The sequence below is a fragment of the Conger conger genome, chromosome 9 (genome assembly GCF_963514075.1).
Source record: "Conger conger chromosome 9, fConCon1.1, whole genome shotgun sequence".
Taxonomy (NCBI): Eukaryota; Metazoa; Chordata; class Actinopteri; order Anguilliformes; family Congridae; genus Conger; species Conger conger.
Genome location: NC_083768.1, coordinates 24,749,665 through 24,767,605, shown reverse-complemented (window position 1 = coordinate 24,767,605; position 17,941 = coordinate 24,749,665). Strand labels below are relative to the sequence as shown.

The 17,941-nt window shown below is 40.8% G+C and overlaps 2 protein-coding genes across 2 annotated transcripts; both read right to left on the bottom strand.

The window, feature by feature from the left end:
- Positions 1-211: 211 nt before the first annotated feature.
- On the bottom strand, positions 212-11,995 carry LOC133136127 (cytochrome P450 2K1-like). The gene is made up of 7 exons (XM_061253357.1): positions 11,850-11,995; positions 11,010-11,170; positions 9,585-9,758; positions 7,389-7,530; positions 2,084-2,271; positions 1,320-1,461; positions 212-1,212 (listed from the first exon to the last, which is right to left on the bottom strand). Exons 1-7 carry the CDS (start codon positions 11,962-11,964, stop codon positions 1,028-1,030), a joined length of 1,107 nt encoding a protein of 368 aa, XP_061109341.1. The 5' UTR covers positions 11,965-11,995; the 3' UTR covers positions 212-1,027.
- A 415-nt stretch (positions 11,996-12,410) lies between these two features.
- On the bottom strand, positions 12,411-14,001 carry LOC133137605 (cytochrome P450 2K3-like). Its single transcript, XM_061255947.1, has 2 exons — positions 13,795-14,001; positions 12,411-12,581 (listed from the first exon to the last, which is right to left on the bottom strand). The coding sequence occupies exons 1-2, from the start codon at positions 13,999-14,001 to the stop codon at positions 12,411-12,413; spliced, it is 378 nt and encodes a 125-aa protein (XP_061111931.1).
- Between the last annotated feature and the right edge of the window lie 3,940 nt (positions 14,002-17,941).

The window sequence follows — 17,941 nt, the reverse complement described above, 5'->3', positions numbered from 1 at the left end:
CTCATTTTCATATTCAAGTGTACTTAATTGGAATGCTCGAATAACAATAAAGCATCACAACGTGCTGTGTTAAACTCAAATTCATCACTCCAATGTGCAAAATTACAACGACTATGTTATTAGTAATCATAACAATAATAATGAACTTGCCTAGCCGAGAACTGCATTCATATTCCTTCTTCATTCTGCTTGGTTAAGTGTGTGAACATGTGTGTGTGTCTGCGTGTGCGTGCAATGGCAACTAACATAACATAACATAACATAACATAATATAAGGTAATGGCGAAAACAGGCCATTTAGCCCAGCAATGCTCACCTTTTCCTTCCCCTAAGTGTACCAACTGCCTAATTTGCCTAAAAGCTAAATAGAATCTAACCATATCAAGCCTGGTCTTGAAAACCCTCAGTGTTTCTGCCTCCACTAAATGTACTGGCAAGCTATTCCACACATTGACCACTCAGTATGTGAAAAAATACTTCCTAATATCTGCACAGAATTTCTCCTTTGCCATTTTCCATTTGTGTCCTCTCGTTCTGCTAACTGAACTCAACCTGAAGAATCCCCAATAATTCACTTTGTTAATCCCTTTAATGAATTTAAAAGCCTCAATCAAATCCTACCTAAACCTCCATTTACTAAACTTAAAGAGATTAAGCATTCTAAGTCTATCCTCATAACTGTATTATACATGGAATCAATCTGGTTGCCCTTCTCTGAACCTTTTCTAGTGCCTCTATGTCCTTCTTATAGTGCGGTTCCCAGAACTGCACACAGTACTCCAAGTGTGGTCTAAAAAGTGTATTGTATAATGTGAGTATAACTTCTTTAGACTTATAAGGCTTTGGTCAACTATGACCCCCAAGTCTTTTTCCACTTGACCACTATCCAGTTTTGTACCCCCCATGAAGTAATCCTGCCTTATATTTTTATTTCCCACATGTAGAACTTAAATTTAAAGTACCATGTGACAATAAGCCTGCCATTTTTGTCCATTCTTTCTGTTCCAGGGTTTTGATATGTTCTGTGTCAGTGGCTGATGGCACAGAGCTCATAGGGTATGGGTGCATAGGTGATCCCTGGGCTCTGCGAAATGTCCAGATCCTGAGGCCGGACTCCTGGGGGGGGTTGGAATGTGAATCTCTGTAGGAAGCTGGTGAAGAACAGGAAAAGCTCCATCTTAGCCAGGGTCTCCCCAACGCATATTCTCTGACCTGTGGGAGACAAACAGAGAGAGGGGACTGTTGGGGGACCCCGCAGGAAGTTGTGGCGCAAGGCCATTGGACTGAAATGCATGTCACTATGGCAACGGATCACTGACCAGCAGAGAAGGGCATGAAAGCGTCTCTCTTAACAAACCGGCCCTCTGCATCCAGGAAGTGCTCGGGGTTGAACTTGTGTGGCGTCTGCCACTGGGTCTTGTCATACAGCACAGAGGACAGCAGGGGGATGACTCGGGTGCCCTGCACAGAAAAGGAGCTGGAATGTTACCGAGGACAAAAAAAATGTTACTGAGGACAACCATCTCATTACAGGACTGACCCTATACTCCTCTGTGGCCCTTGGTAAGTGATAAAATATTTGTGTGAATCAGTAGTCAAAAGATTACGGGATCAAAGTCATATCCACTGCCCCTGCCCAATTAATACTCCTATCACCCAGGTACAAGATTGATGAAACAAATCTGAACTCCAAGCAAAACTTATTTCCCGTCTGTTCTCAATTTTTTTTTTCTCAGCTAAACGTCTCGTTTTTGTCAACACTGTGATGCGGAGGCCGGGTTAGAGGAGGTAAGTGTGTCTTTGGTCACTGTCATTAAGACCAGCTAAAGTGAAATGAGTCCATGCTGCACATCAACCTAACCTCTAATGATTTACCCACTTTGTGTTACGCTATCCATGTTGCCAAATATATTTCATAACACTGAGCAAAAGGTTATATAACTGCTATGGATTCAACACACTGAAGTAAAGCAAACCTAAGAGCGAAAAACACTACAATATCAGACTTTGTTCAGTTCTAGCCAACAAGATCGTTTTAAATAATCTGCCAGTTGCCGCAGTGCAGAGCACATTCTGATCTGACCTTTGGGATGTGGTAGCCCCTGAAGGTGGTGTCCACTTTGGTCTCATGGAGCAGGTTATTTGGAACTATGTCCCCAAAGCGCTGGATCTCATGCACCACCGCGTCTGTGTATGGCATGCGCTTGCGGTCGTCTGCTCGTGGGGGGCGCTCTCTGCCGACCACATTTTCTATCTCAGCCTGCACCTTCTCTGTTGGGAGGAGAGGTGGGGGAGAAGGATGGTGACACAAACTGTTAAAGGATCATATCATGGCAACACTTCTGCAGTATCATGTTATTCAGTTTTGTGTGGCATTTGTTGTTCTTGGTGAGGGTCCACACTGAGGTGGGTATATTGCATTGTGTGTCATTTCTAGGTTAACTCAAACTTAATTAGTGGGTCTCGGTTTATGGTGACCCACTTAGAGCTTTTGGCCACCCATGAAACCAATCAATCAAAAAAAAAAATATACTATCATTACAATTTTCATATAGTTGGTTACATGCAGGTATGAATCACTATTACAGTAAACATCAGACTGCAAACAGGTCACTCAACCCCTTTAACCCCTGTTATAATGATAAGGTTGGCTCTGTGCTGATTTGCATTGATGCTATTTACAAAGATGATGGTCATGTTCAAATGAAAACTTGCAAACCGATTTTTATCATTGCAACTGCAGTCTCACAAAAATATGAACCCCTTGTTCTGTTGCTCCTAACCAGCATGGCATGTATTGCATGTGTGGGAAACTCTGTTCACCAGGGAACCCTGTAAGTTTTCATTGCCAGACGCAAATGTAGGTAAAACTATGTACCAGGTAGGTTTTTATTGTGATTTTAAATCCTGGGACATGTAGAGGCTATTTCGCTCAATAAAGTCAGCAAAGGTGTGAATTCCCTGTGTTCTCCATTGAGGACATGAGAAAGGATGGTAGACTGTTAACAGTGTATTGTTTTGAAAAATGGGAGTGCCTAAATGCCATTTGCAGATAATCTTTGTATGTTTTTTACTTTTTCCCAAATTGTGAGAAGATACAATTATGGGCCTGAAATCTATCCAAGTTGTTATTGGGTCTAAAATAATAAGACCAAAAATCGACTTTGCATTTTGATTTTCAAAGTCAAACCACCTGTCAGTCAAAGGATGGGGGCATTTCAAACTCAACCAAGAAATCTCCCTTGGAGTCCCTGCAGGCTATGCTGCTGTAGAGTCCATACAGCAGCATAGCTAGCTACATTACATTACATTAATGGCATTTGGCAGACGCTCTTATCCAGAGCGACGTACAACAAAGTGCATACCCATAATCAGGGATAAGTGCGCTGAAAGACCCTAGAGGGAAGTACAATTTCAACGGCTATCTGCACAACAAAGATAAGGACCAGGGCCTATTTTCTTCTTTTTTTTTTACAAACCGCAACGTATGAACATACCCCTTAACTAGCCAAACACTCCTTACCTAGCCAAACTAAAACATCAAGATACACAGTCAATAAATCACAGAAAGACAACAATTAAGGTTTACGGGGAGGTAGGGAGGGACGGGGAGAGGTGCTGCTTGAAGAGGTGTGTCTTCAGTTTGCACTTGAAGATGGGAAGAGATTCTACAGTTCCGACCTCAACCGGGAGTTCGTTCCACCTCCGTGGAGCCAGAACAGACCGTAGTTGTGAGTGTGAGGCGGAAAGAAAGTTATGATGAAAACAACCTGGAAGGCAGTCCACCGTCCCTGGGTGGGCTCAAACCACCAACCTTTGGGTTAACAGCCGCACGCGCTAACCGACTGCGCCACAGAGACAGCTAGTCGGCTAGTTCTCAGAGTTTGGGAATGGATCACAGAACTTTACATGACCTAGCAAGGAAACCGGCTAAACCACGTTACGAAGCTGGTATTTTAATACTGCTTTTGTAAATCTGGTGTGGAGTAGGGCATACACAACTATTCCACAGATCTGTCTGAACATAGCTAAAATCAACCACAAAACGAATGATTAATAATAAATAAATAATAATAATAATAATAAAATCAATAATAAATTACGTAAATTACGTCAGATTGTTTTAATCTGGACGTTGCTTGATCGACTGGACATAGCTAATAAAACTGTCCAATGGGAACTTATGTAACACAGCTTCATTTTGGGCGTGTTAAGGTTAAAGGGACAATAGGTAAGACTTTTTGTGTTAAAACATTGTTACAAGACCATTGTAGGCAAGGGGGGTAACACCAGCAACATCATGAAACACTTGCAGTCTACCCATAGCATAAAGCTGAAGGAGTGCGGCGTGTTTGACTGCCTAAACAACGCATCTAAAGTTAGCAACCCTAACAACACTAACAACACCGTGCCCTCCGTGCAGGCAGACTCCGACAATGCTTTTTATTCAAGTCATGGTGAGTGTATGAATCATTAAAAGGGAAGCGCCATTTTATCCGAGTGTATAGCGTGACGTCACTCTGTCCAGAGCAATCTCGGCTGCTGCCAGAGAAAGTAAATATGTTGCTTTTCCTTAACAAAAAGTGTGAGGGCTAAATGTGTCAGGAGAAGCGCCTCCCCTACACTGTTCTGTTTACATGTATGTGTCTGTTGAGTTGAACATGTAGGCAAGGGCTTTGGTCATCTCCCTAGGTTTTTTTTAATTTAATCTATTCTGAGAAGCATTTGTAATTTTAAGTTAAGCTTCTGTTCTGTTGAAGCATTTTCACATTGACATTTACCTTTAAGGCTGTATGGAGCAGCCTGCTCGTTTTTTTGACATACCTCGCACTGCACATGTTGACTTGCTAAGGGCTTAAAAGGCAGGTGCTCTAAGTTGTTTAATGATATTGCTGGTGTTACCCCCCTTGTGGTAATAAAAAACGATTGAATCTTTTACCATCTTGTAATATCTTTATTTTATACACTAAATTACATGCCGTGGTATCGATAAGAGTATCGATAAATACCGGCACCGATAAGGAGTATCGGTATTGGTGTCGGTATCAATAAAATCCTAATGATACACATCCGTCAACTTTCCAAAACTTTATTACCGTAAATCCTCAAATTGTGGCCGGGGTCTTTTATTTACTTAGGCTGCACAAAGCACAGGCCTTTATTTGGGGCAGACTTGTATTCGAGGCAGGCCTTTATTTCTTATTAGGCTTCTGTTGTAGAATTTTATTCTTAGAAATAAAGTAAAAGGCTACACTTAAAGTGGGCCAACACTGTTCAACACTTCCTGTAACCGTTCAGAAATCATTTGGTGTAGGCTAATCTGGAACACCGTTTGATAAGTCATAGACTTAGTTTATTGCAAATATTCTCAAACACAATAAATCACATTCAAGTCCAGAATCCATAAAATAACAACTTGCCAGACACGCCTTCATGAACAATAGCAAATTAGCGTAGATAACAGCAAGTTAAGGATCTTTTTTTCCTAAAGTGCGTTTTATTGTGAGCCATGCGTTTCGTTTGGAGCAGCATACCAGTAGGCTATCAAAAGATTTTCGCTTTGGTTTGGGATCTAATTTACTTTTGGACTGTTGGATTCTATTGCTAAATGTTGGGACTGATGGGCACTGAAATCTGGGGGGTATTTGATGGTTCACTGTTAAGTTTTATGTAGTTGAAAGAGTGTCGGGATTTCCACCCGTCTGTTTATTGCGAGCCAAGGCAGGGACTGATAGCCCTACTGGTAGGCAATAATACGCCGCCTTGTATTTGGGGGCCAGCCTTTATTTGTCCAAATCGACCACGCCCCCGGCTATTATCCGAGGCCCGGCTTCAAATAGAATCCCGGACACAATTTGAGGATTTACTGTATGTTCTGGTTTGAGGGTGTTTGTTGCTGCAATTCCCCTCTTGACCGTTAGGAGTCCGACATTTACCTATTGTACTTTTAACTTACAATTGGTAAAGGTTAATCGAATATTATTTTCTTTCAGACAGCAGGCAAACACTGGCAGGGATACTATCAACAGGCTGTATGGGCTAGTACTAGCTAGGCTACAGGCCTCTGCCTACACCTATACATGGCACCGAAATCACAGTGGATGATAAATACTGCCTCCCACTAAATATACTGTTGATGCAAATGCTAGCAAGCTAGCTAAAAAAACGTAATTTTGCATTTGGTACTGGTCGTTATTTACAGAGCGAGCCATTCCACTGGATTGGAATGTAAGTTACGCACATTTTTTCGAGCCTGCGCCTTCACAGTTTGATTGACATGTCTATTGACTTTGAAAATGAAAATACAGTATCAATTACAATTTCGGCACGGTTTTTGTGTGCCCGTGTTAAAACGGAAACTGAAAATTTAATTTAATTCACCTGTGATTTTCTGGCAGCGTGTTCTGGTCTGTTTTTGTTGTTTTAGACCAGCCACCGTGGAAATGCAGGCTCTCATGATTTCAACATTTCTGTCAGCCAGAGAGCTAAAACCATTTTTTGAGGCAATTAGAGAAAGTCAAACGGATCAGATCCCTCAGCATTCTTGGGTAGGTTAACAATGCGATCCGTCCTCGATCCAAGAGAGCTGTGCCTCGGAAGTATTGCCTGTGTTTTTCTAAAGCAGCCTCAAAAATAGTCGCTAGCGTAGCAACTTTATTTTCTTCGTAGATGTTAGTCTGTCCCCTGTTGCATTAAGTTGTCCGGTTAAGGAATGTTTATTACTAATAAATAAAGATCTGATCTGTAACGTTGGTTATTTGTGTTAAAAATCAATATAATTCAGAGAGGGCACAGAGAAAAAGCACTCAGCAGGTCACCTGTGACAAATACGTTGTTGAATGACAGGGTGAAACTAAGGGTGGCTATTTGTCACGCAATGCTAGTTGTTATGCATCTCTTAATATGGAATTACTTACTATTTTCCAGCTCGTCTAATACCATCCATTCTGCCCTTACTTTAAAGGGTAGACACCTAAATACTACTGGGCTCCCCCTCTGTAGCCAGTTTCCTTTTAAGATTTCTTCCCTTTTTCTTCCTCACCACGGTGAGTGGTTTTCTACCCACTGAGTTTTACCTCACATGCTTGCTTTCATATTCAGGTCTAGTTTCGACTCAATTTTCCTTGTTTCTCTTTGTAAAGCATCTTTGTGACAGTTCTCTGCAAAAAGCACCATAAAAAGTAAATTGTCCTGTCACCTGCCACTCCGTATCACCTTCAGTAAGTTACACTGGATGGAAAGCATCTTAAACCCCTGGACCCTACCCAAAGTTGCAGTGGTGGGTCTGGTATGGACACACCACTGGAAAACCACAGCAATTGTAAACAAATTTCAGCTGGTGACCCAGTGGGCATACAGTCTGGACACAACCTGTGGTTAGGACACACCCTGAATATGGGGGTACTTCATCATGAACAGGAGACCCCAGCGAAGGGTGGTGGATGTGGTCTCTGTTCCTGCAGCAAACAGGTTCGATACACACCGCTCCATATTCTCCTCATCAAAGTAAGTGTTGGGGTTGTTGTGTTCCTGTAGGGACAGGAAGGCGAGAGCAGCAGTCAGCATTGCAGGTGCTTCATGTGTCATTCATATTTCCTGCAAAGAAACCATTTGAGAGGCAACTGGGAAAAGGACACCTAAAAGCAGGGATATTCAAATTCATCCCATGAGGCCAGTAGTGCTGCTGGTTTACAATTTTACCTGATGATTAATTGAGTGATTACTGCCACCGTTTTGCCAGAGATTAATCTCACCTGGTATAGCCAGATTTGAGTATCCCAGTCATACAGTGGTGTGAAAAAGTGTTTGCCCCCTTCCTGATTTCTTATTTTTTGCATGTTTGTCACACTTAAATATTTCAGATCATCAAACAAATTTAAATATTAGTCAAAGACAACAAAAGTAAACACAAAATGCAGTTTTTAAATGAAAGTTTTTATTATTAAGGGAGAAAAAAAATCCAAACCTACATGGCCCTGTGTGAAAAAGTGATTGCCCCCCCTGTTAAAACATAACTGTGGTTTATCAAACCTGAGTTCAATTTCTCTAGCCACACCCAGGCCTGATTACTGCCACACCTGTTCTCAATCAAGAAATCACTTAAATAGGACCTGCCTGACAAAGTGAAGTAGACCAAATGATCCTCAAAAGCTAGACATCATGCCGAGAACTAAAGAAATTCAGGAACAAATGAGAACGAAAGTAATTGAGATCTATCAGTCTGGAAAAGGTTATAAAGCCATTTCTAAAGCTTTGGGACTCCAGCAAACCACAGTGAGAGCCATTATCCACAAATGGCGAAAACATGGAACAGTTGTGAACCTCCCCAGGAGTGGCCAGCCGACCAAAATTACCCCAAGAGCGCAGCGACGACTCATCCAAGAGGTCACAAAAGACCCCACAACAACGTCCAAAGAACTGCAGGCCTCCGTTAAGGTCAGTGTTCATGACTCCACCATAAGAAAGAGACTGGGCAAAAATGGCCTGCATGGCAGAGTTCCAAGACGAAAACCACTGCTGAGCAAAAATAACATTAAGGCTCGTTTCAATTTTGCCAGAAAACATCTTGATGATCCCCAAGACTTTTGGGAAAATACTCTGTGGTCTGACGAGAAAAAAGTTGAACTTTTTGGAAGGTGTGTGTCCCATTACATATGGCGTAAAAGTAACACCGCATTTCAGAAAAAGAACATCATACCAACAGTAAAATATGGTGGTGGTAGTGTGATGGTCTGGGGCTGTTTTGCTGCTTCAGGACCTGGAAGACTTGCTGTGATAAATGGAACCATGAATTCTGCTGTCTACCAAAAAATCCTGAAGGAGAATGTCTGGCCATCTGTTTGTGACCTCAAGCTGAAACAAACTTGGGTTCTGCAGCAGGACAATGATCCAAAACACACCAGCAAGTCCACCTCTGAATGGCTGAAGAAAAACAAAATGAAGACTTTGGAGTGGCCTAGTCAAAGTCCTGACCTGAATCCTATTGAGATGCAGTGGCATGACCTTAAAAAGGCGGTTCATGCTTGAAAACCCTCCAATGTGGCTGAATTACTACAATTCTGCAAAGATGAGTGGGCCAAAATTCCTCCACAGCGCTGTAAGAGACTCATTGCAAGTTATCGCAAACGCTTGATTGCAGTTGTTGCTGCTAAGGGTGGCCCAACCAGTTATTAGGTTTAGGGGGCAATCACTTTTTCACACAGGGCCATGTAGGTTTGGATTTTCTTTCTCCCTTAATAATAAAAACCTTCATTTAAAAACTGCAGTTTGTGTTGTCTTTGACTAATATTGAAATTAGTTTGATCTGAAACATTTAAGTGTGACAAACATGCAAAAAAATAAGAAATTGAATTAGTCATGAATTAGTGTTGTGACCTCTCCTCTCATTACTTGCTTTACATAAATGTTTTAGTGAATTGGCCATACATTTGTGAGTGCAGTTCATCCTTTTTGAATTTGCTCGTCAGTGTCCCATGAATCACCTGCAACACTAGTAGGCCGCAGAAATCCGACAAGCCCGGCATGCAAATGATTTAGGTGCAAGATATGATATATATACTGTACTGAAAAGTCTTAATTTTGACCTCATTTTGCCTGACGATGAAGCAGTCAATGAAGCTCCTCACGTCATTCCTGTCATGTTCTGCTTTGTGCTGCTGGTAGACTTTCCTGAAGTAAGAATTTGCCTCATCCCTGTTGGTCCTAACCCTTTGAATATCACCCATCAGGAATATTGGTATAGGGAATGCATCATATAGCTGCAAATAAAGAGACAAGTATATAGAGTCAACATTAACCAATGCATGAACAGAACAATTTAGAGCAAATTACTCAAGTTGTAACCACAATGAATAATGGCCCTTGCCCTGTATTTATAAAGGATTTCGTAATAGAAGTGGTGATCTCCAATCAGGTTACCTGAACCATGTTATAAACTTATCCATTTGGATCAAGATGGCACAACTGATCTCAGATCAGTGCTCCTTTTCTGAGAGGATTTATGAATTCAAGCACTGGCAATCCTTTCGAACTTCATGAAAGGAAGATATCATCCCCATCCATTTTAGTTCCCAACATCACTTTCCAGCAAGCATGTCATAGAATATTGCTAAAATGTCGCAAAGACAATAATAGAATTCAGGAAATTGATAGCATGATAGCATGCTATATAGTAATTTCAGACCTTTTAATGACTGACTGGCAGGTGTTCATGTTATAGTGGGCTCAGGGTTCCAGGAAATCTCGAGCTATGACAATATTTTTCATAAATCATATTTCTTATGTTTTTATGCATTAAACTTATTTGAAGAGCCATTGAAAATATTTGTAGGGATAAAACCATTGGTTATGAGAAATATAAAACATAACCTTGGTTTTGGTGCTGGTCCCAGCACTCTCTGCCCTCACTCTGCCACTGTGTAACAGAAATGACAGGCTGCATGTAGCTAGAGCAGCCTGTGTCACCTGTATGTCATTGCAGCTCTAGCTAGCTACATGCAATCAGGTGTAGGTGGCATAGTGCACTCATCAATGAAACACTGAGGGTGCCCACTTGAAAACTTAGGACATGTCATCATCATCCCCACTCTGGGAAAGCATGGTCCCAAGGTGAAAAAAGGTTTCAGATTAGGTAAGCCGTTGTGTATTAGACTTACTTAACCTAGGCTAATTCTTTTTCTTTTTTATTATCATTAAAGTTATCACCCATATCACCCATGTGAAAAAATAATTACCCTCTTAAACATAAGAACTGGTTGAACCAACTTTTTTGAAAAGTATTTATCACAACCACAGCTAGCTTAATCTTCTCTGGACAATCCTCCTCAGATTCAATCTGTAGGGTTTATATGGTGTCAAACAATGACTTAGTTACCTGGAAAATTCCCTCCCTTTGCAACCTTAGCTTAGGATGTGACAGCCCAGACGAGGGTAGTTTTGAGTTATCGATACTTTTTTTTGTAGGTGCAGCAATCAGGTTAGTACTGAATGATCTGACATTAAGCAAGTACCTGCGTCATAGGGCTGACGGCCAGTCGAATATTCTCACTGACCAGCCTCTGCAGACGGAGGAAGTGTGGGTCGTCATACTGAAAGCGTTGACCAAACACCAGCACACAGATAATGTTGGAAACAGCAGAGTTTATGTGTATTGTGGGGTTGAAAGGCCTGCCTGATTGGGAGAAGAGGAGAAATAAATAATTGTAAAATATTTTTACACAGATGACCCCAGAGATTAATAACATTTGCCTTGAATGCTGCAATCTGCTGCTCATTCAGTGTCATAATTAGATCAATTTCAAGGCAAGGGGAAAAAACCACACAAGCCACACAAGCCAGAACAAATCTGGAATATGGATTGAAGTAAAAACTCCAGGAGTTCCAGGTATTACTCAGTGCAGTTATCCAGCTAACTCAGTAATCAGGCTTTGTGATGCAGGCCCCTTGTATGTGAGAGTAGTGAGGACATCTTTGACCACTCTGGCCCTTCTTCTCTGACCTCTCTCAGAGGTGTTTTTGCCCACAGAACTGCTGCTCACTGGATGTTATTTGTTTTTTTGCACAATTCTCTGCATACTCCAGAGACTCTTGTGCATGAAACCACCCTGTCTGGCACCAATAATCATTCCACGGTCAAAGTCACCATTCTGAGATTTGGTCTGAATAACAGCTTAACCGCTTGACCATGTCTGAATAATTATTATTACTGACTAATTATTAAGCACAAGAAGGCATTTACCCTGGTGTAAACACTTTTACTCTAGTTTGAGGAAGGTTTAACGTGATGTCGACATTTATTCTGGTTTAAGGAAGTTTTACCCAGGTGTAATTCTTGTTTGAGGAAGGCTCACCTTTGTATTGTGCAAAGACGTCCAGCGTCTGCTGTGCCTCGTCTATGATGCGGTCCTCAATAGTACTGCGGCCCATGCCAAAGTCCCGCAGAGTGGACAGCGTGAAGCGGCGCATGGTCTTCCAGGACTCGCCCACCCCAAACACAATGCCTGCCAATGAGGACAGAGACAGAGGAGATCTCCATGTGCTAGGGACTATTATACCGGTGTCAGTTAACCTCACTCTGTCAGTGGCATAGCATCAGTAGCTAGGTATCCATTAGTATGAATTTATGTGAAAATGTCAATTCAAAATTTTGTACAACTTGCCTTAGGGAAGTAAGATAAGATGATTTTAAGAAAATGCCTGACCTAAGCTGTTAATTTGATTTCCCCCAGACCACAAATTAACAGGTTGGGCATGAAGGCATGTTGAAAGCAGAAGGAGATATTGGGAGGCATACTTTTACAGCTTCAAACAAATCAGCCATTTTATGTGAAAGTATACATAGTGCACACTTGCAAATCACCCTTGAAAGGCATGTAGTAACCTGGTGTCACCCTTATAAAGTGTACACTCGCTCACTCACCCTTGCCATTGAAATTGTGCTTAGTCGATGGAGTCAAGCCCCTCTCCCCAAAGTCATGTGCCTGGGTCACCAGAGCCTCCTTCACAGCATCATATCCAGTTAGAACGATGTACTTCTTCCTGGCCATATGGAAGGTGAACACTGGTCCATACTGCTCTGCTAGCTGGAAGTGTGGAGAGGGAGAGGGGGAGGAAAGGTAGAATGTAATAACCAATAAGTCTAAAGTCTAATGAATACCTAATAAAGTGCTCACTGAGTATATACAATTTATCTCATTTCTCATATAATAAATTAAGGAAAAATGTAAATTTGGGGAAATGTTAAATGGGGAAAAAAGGGATACTTTGCTTCAATGTGGGGAAAAATGCACAAAAAACGATAACATTAATTATTGGCACCCCTAACAATTATTGTTGATAAAATCAAAGTGCAATTGGCAATACTATTTTATTTTAATTTAGTTAATATCAGCCTTAAATAACTATATTGCATCATTCCCGCCCTTCCTGTTTCACTAGACTATAAAACAAATGAGGTAACAAGCAAGCAAAATCATTGTCAACCATTAGCATGGGAAAAGCCAAAGAACTGTCAATTCAGAAGACACAGATGGTAATTAACCATCACAAGTCAGGTATTGGGGACAAAAAAAAAAAAATGGTTTAGCATACCACTTAGTACTGTAAAGGCAATAAATAACAGGTGTAAAACATAGGTGGGGCGGCCTGTAGCATAGTGGTTAAGGTACATGACTGGGACCTGCAAGGTTGGTGGTTCAATCCCTGGTGTAGAGGGGGGTGTCCCAAGGTTATGAATGATTCTGAAAAGTTCTGCATGGAGGAATGGTCAAACATCTCTCCAAATGTGTTCACCTACCATATCACAAATTATAGGAAAAGGCTCTGTCATCTTTGCCAGGGGTGTTTGCACAAAGTATAAATGGGTACCAATTGTGGGTTTTTTGGGGGGAATTGTTTTATTTTTTAAACTCAAGACTGACTCATTAATAAAGCAGACGACTTTACGCATGTTGGATAATAAAGCTTATATCAATAGCTGCATTATTTTTTTAGTTTTAGTTTGCTTTTTTTAGTGCTTTTTGTCAATATTTATTAAAGGTGCTGATAATTCTGAAGCCCACTGTACATGCATGGGTTAATTGTGTAGGCCTACCTACACTACTGACCTGTTCTGAACAGCACAACATGTTAAACACCGTTAATAGGCTACATCATTTACTTATTAACCTTTGTGCCTCTGTTTACTGTGGCTATGATTACCCGAGTCTCAAAGTTCTGCACAACGGCAAAACCAAACCACTTCTCCCATGGTTCAGCTTCCCCAATGCTGATACATACCAACAGGCATTGTCTTACCTTGCACATGGTTCTCTGAGGGTAGTTCATGTTGAGGATGTTGAGGTTGCCGATCAGGGGCCAAGGTTTGGGTCCCGGGGGGAACTTATAGCGGCTGCACCTTTTTTTTGAAGATTTGAAAAGGAGGATAAAGGAGAGCACTGCTGCGCACAGGAGGAAGAAGGAGATGGAGAAGGTGTCTGCCATGAGGGCCTTGATTATTGACATGTAAGCTTCTGTTTCTGTTTCTTTCACTGTCTCTTTATGTCAGTATGCCAACCAAATATTAACGCTTGTTCTGCAGAGCTGTTTTTGAAACCACCTTTTATGCATGTTCTGCGGAGTTGATTTATATGCTCTATCCTCCTCCTCCCCCTCATTGGTTGGCACTGAGAATGGAGCAACAACAGACCTTTATTTAAACGATATGGCATAATGATACAGTTCATGGCCTTGATACAGTTCCCTCCATAACATTTGGGACAAAGACCCCTTATGTCTTGATTTTAATTGTCGGACTGGGAATCGCACAATTAACATGTGGTTAAATACACATCTCAGATTTTATTAAAGGGTATTTTGGTTTCACCCTGTACAAATTACAGCAGCGTTCATGCATAGTCCCCCTGTTTCAGGGCACCATAACATTTGGGACACTTCACAGGTGTTTGTAATTGCTCAGGTGTGTATAATTACCTTGGTAATGCAGGTATAAGAGTGCTCTCAGCACCTAGGCCTTCCTCTTGTCTTTTGATCACCTTTGTAAATACATCTATTCCATCTATTATTACATGAGGACCAAAGTTGTGCCATTACTTTTTTTACTTTGTCATTTTGGGTTATGCAGTGTAGCTTATTGGGAAAAAAAGTGAAGGGGCCTGAATACTTTCTGAAGCCACTGTACTTGTCATTTACAACAGATGACATTGTAACATATAGGCATACAGTATACACTCAGTGAGAACTTTAGTAGGTATTAATTACTTATTTTTTAGACTTCTGCTGTAGCAGATCACTTAGAGTTCTGATGTGTTGTATGTTCAGAGATGATCTTCTGCATACTCCTGTTGTAATGTGTGGTTATTTGCATTACTGTCACGTCTCATTAACGAGGCGTTTCTGTCTGCAGAACTGCTGTTCACTGCATTTTATTTTTTTGCACCATTCTTTGCAAACCCTAGAGACAAGTGTGTGTGAAAATCCCAGGAGATCAGTCAGGTCAAACCACCAACAATCATTCCATGGTCAAAGTCACTTAGATCACATTTTTCCCCATTCTGATGGTTGAACATTAACTGAAGCTCCTGACCTGTATCTACATGATTGTATGCATGCACTGCTGCCACAAAATTGGCTGATTAGATAATCGCATGAAGTAGGTGTAATAAAGTAAAAATGTTCCTAATAAAGTGCTCAGTGAGTGTATAGTTCTTATTTATTATTTTATTCTAATGCCACATTCATACTGCTGATCATTTTATGCTAACTGTGGAATTGTCTGAATTAAGTGATGCTTTGTTATTTTGAAAAAAATGAAGAACAAACTGAAATGTGAAGACAAGGTCTTATGTGGATAAGGAAACCCACACTAATTTCAGTAAAGTCGATTTGTAAATCAAATGGCCATTCCAACATTTTAAATAGATTTGTTTTTATAACAAATAATATTTTATGATGTGATTTGCTGCAATGTAAAGTGACAATAATGCGGCAAGCAGTAAAATGTGGCCTGAAGATAAAAACATTTTATGAAACATGAGAAGGGTCATATTTCAATATTACAGCACTGATGTTATTTCAGTCTTAAATGAAACACCACTTACATTTGCTCCCACAACTGGTATCCAAACAAAATGCTTTCTTCAGCACGGTACCGCACAACATGGCGGGGAGGGGGAAGGCAAGCACAGAGAATATTTGTCAGGGCTTGTGACACACAAAACTGTGGATACAGATTTATTAGTATATCTAGATTCTGCTGACTAACATTTTCTCTGAGCACACACTGGACCTGCTCTGTTCAACAAACTTCAGCCAAGCTCGGGGCTCCTGCATTCCCACACAGGACCCAAAACCCAGGCCTCGCATTGCCAGGACAGCCTGGACAGCTTCTACCAATGTGCAATGGCAGAGACTGACAATCAGATTGGTGCCATTCTGGCTTTTGCAATAGAATTTTCTTCAGAGGCTGAAACTGAAAAGAGCAATTTCCTCGCCTTAATGCCGAAACAATTGCCACCATTCCGATTTCTGCCATTATTTCATAGTTTTCCCACAGAATGGTTTCAGATCTAAATTTAATTTTTTTTTTATGATTAGTATTTTATTGTTTTTACAACACATTTACAAATGTATTAAAGAATAGTGTTAACATACATTTGTGTACATATATATATAAAAACAAAAAACAAAAACACACAAAAAAAAAAGTTAAAAAAAAAAAAAGACAGTGATGCATTAAAATATACAGTATTACAACCGGTGTTCAGCAGATTGTACCATAATTCGACCAAAAGTAGTGAATATAGTCCAATTTGCAATGAGCTGGAAACGCCATTAAACATTCATCATATATGAATGGTACCGCTCCCACTTCAGGTAATACTCCTCAACCTTATTGAGCAGCCTATATGATAGATGCTCTAGGGCAGCCAGATGACCAAGAGACGTATGCCACACTGCTGGTTCTGGTGCAGAGGAAGCTTTCCATTCTCGGGCCAGGAGTTTGCGTCCTAACATAATAGCGGTCTGGATCCAGTCAGCGATTGTTGCATTCAAATCACTTAATGTAGAAGGGTCACCCAAGATGAATAACCTGGGGGAGAAAGGGATCTCTAGGCCAATCATTTTTTCTATATTAGTATGTATAGTAGACCAAAACTCTTGAATCTTTGAACAACTCCAAAATATGTGTACTAAAGTGCCATTTTTATCCTTGCACCTCCAGCATTCTGCACTTTCAGCCGTCCAGTAGACCCTATTTATAATTTTAAATTGTACTAGTCTAGTTCGCAGTTCCCTTGACATTTTTTTACCATTCCTAAGAATTCTTCCCCATTCCGCCTCTGTAAATGACATATTTAAGTCAGTTTCCCATGTCATTTTAAGGGATGATATATTGAGATCTGAGGCCGTAAGGACCATAGAGTAATAAGCGGAGGCCTCGTGACCAAGTCCAAAACTATTTAAAATTGTTTCTAGAGTATCAGCGCTAGGGGGGGATACTGAGGGGGAAACAAATTTTTGAACCAGTAGGTGTCTTAACTGCAAATATTTCCAAAATTGATTATTTGGTAAGCCAAATTCCTGTCTCAGTACTTCAAAAGATTTTAGAGTATCATCCTGATACAAATCCCCTAGTACTGTGATACCTTTTTGAAACCAGGACATCCAAAGGAAAGGGGATTTATCTATGCAAAGTTTGGGATTTAGCCAGATTCCAGCAGATCGGTGAAGATATGGGTCAAATTTGAAGATCTTAGCTCCCATTGTATATGGGACAAAATAGGGTGAGACCGGTTCTGTGGGGTAAGTCTAGCTATTATATAATTCATGGGCTTAAGAGGGGAGCAAATGTTGCTCTCTAGATGGGACCACAGGGGGGGCCCTCTCCGGGGGCAAAGACCACTGTGCCATATGTCTGATAGTAAAAGCATAATGATAAAAAAATAGATTAGGTACACCAAGACCACCTTTATCTACTGGCCTCTGCAGTTTTTTTAGGTTCATTCGGGGCCGTTTGTTATTCCATATAAATTTATTACACAGTTGATCAAATTGTTTAAAATAGTACAGTGGGATTCGGATTGGGAGAGCCTGCAAAATGTAGCCAAATTTCGGAGCGCAATTCATTTTAATAATATGTAACTTGCCCCACATAGAAAGATACTATGGAGTCCACCATTCTACATCAGCCCGCATTCCATCCAGTAGAGGGTCAAAATTGATTTTAATCAAATCAGATAATACAGGAGGAAATGTTATACCAAGATATCTGATGCCTTTTTTAGGCCAGGCAAAAGTGCCTGATTGGAAGAGAGATTTGGGACAGTATGAAGTAAGGGGAAGGGCCTCAGACTTTGTCCAGTTCACTTTGTAACCCGAGATGGATGAGAACTTATCAATAATTTTGAATAAAGAAGAAAGGGACCGTTCCGGATCTGAGACC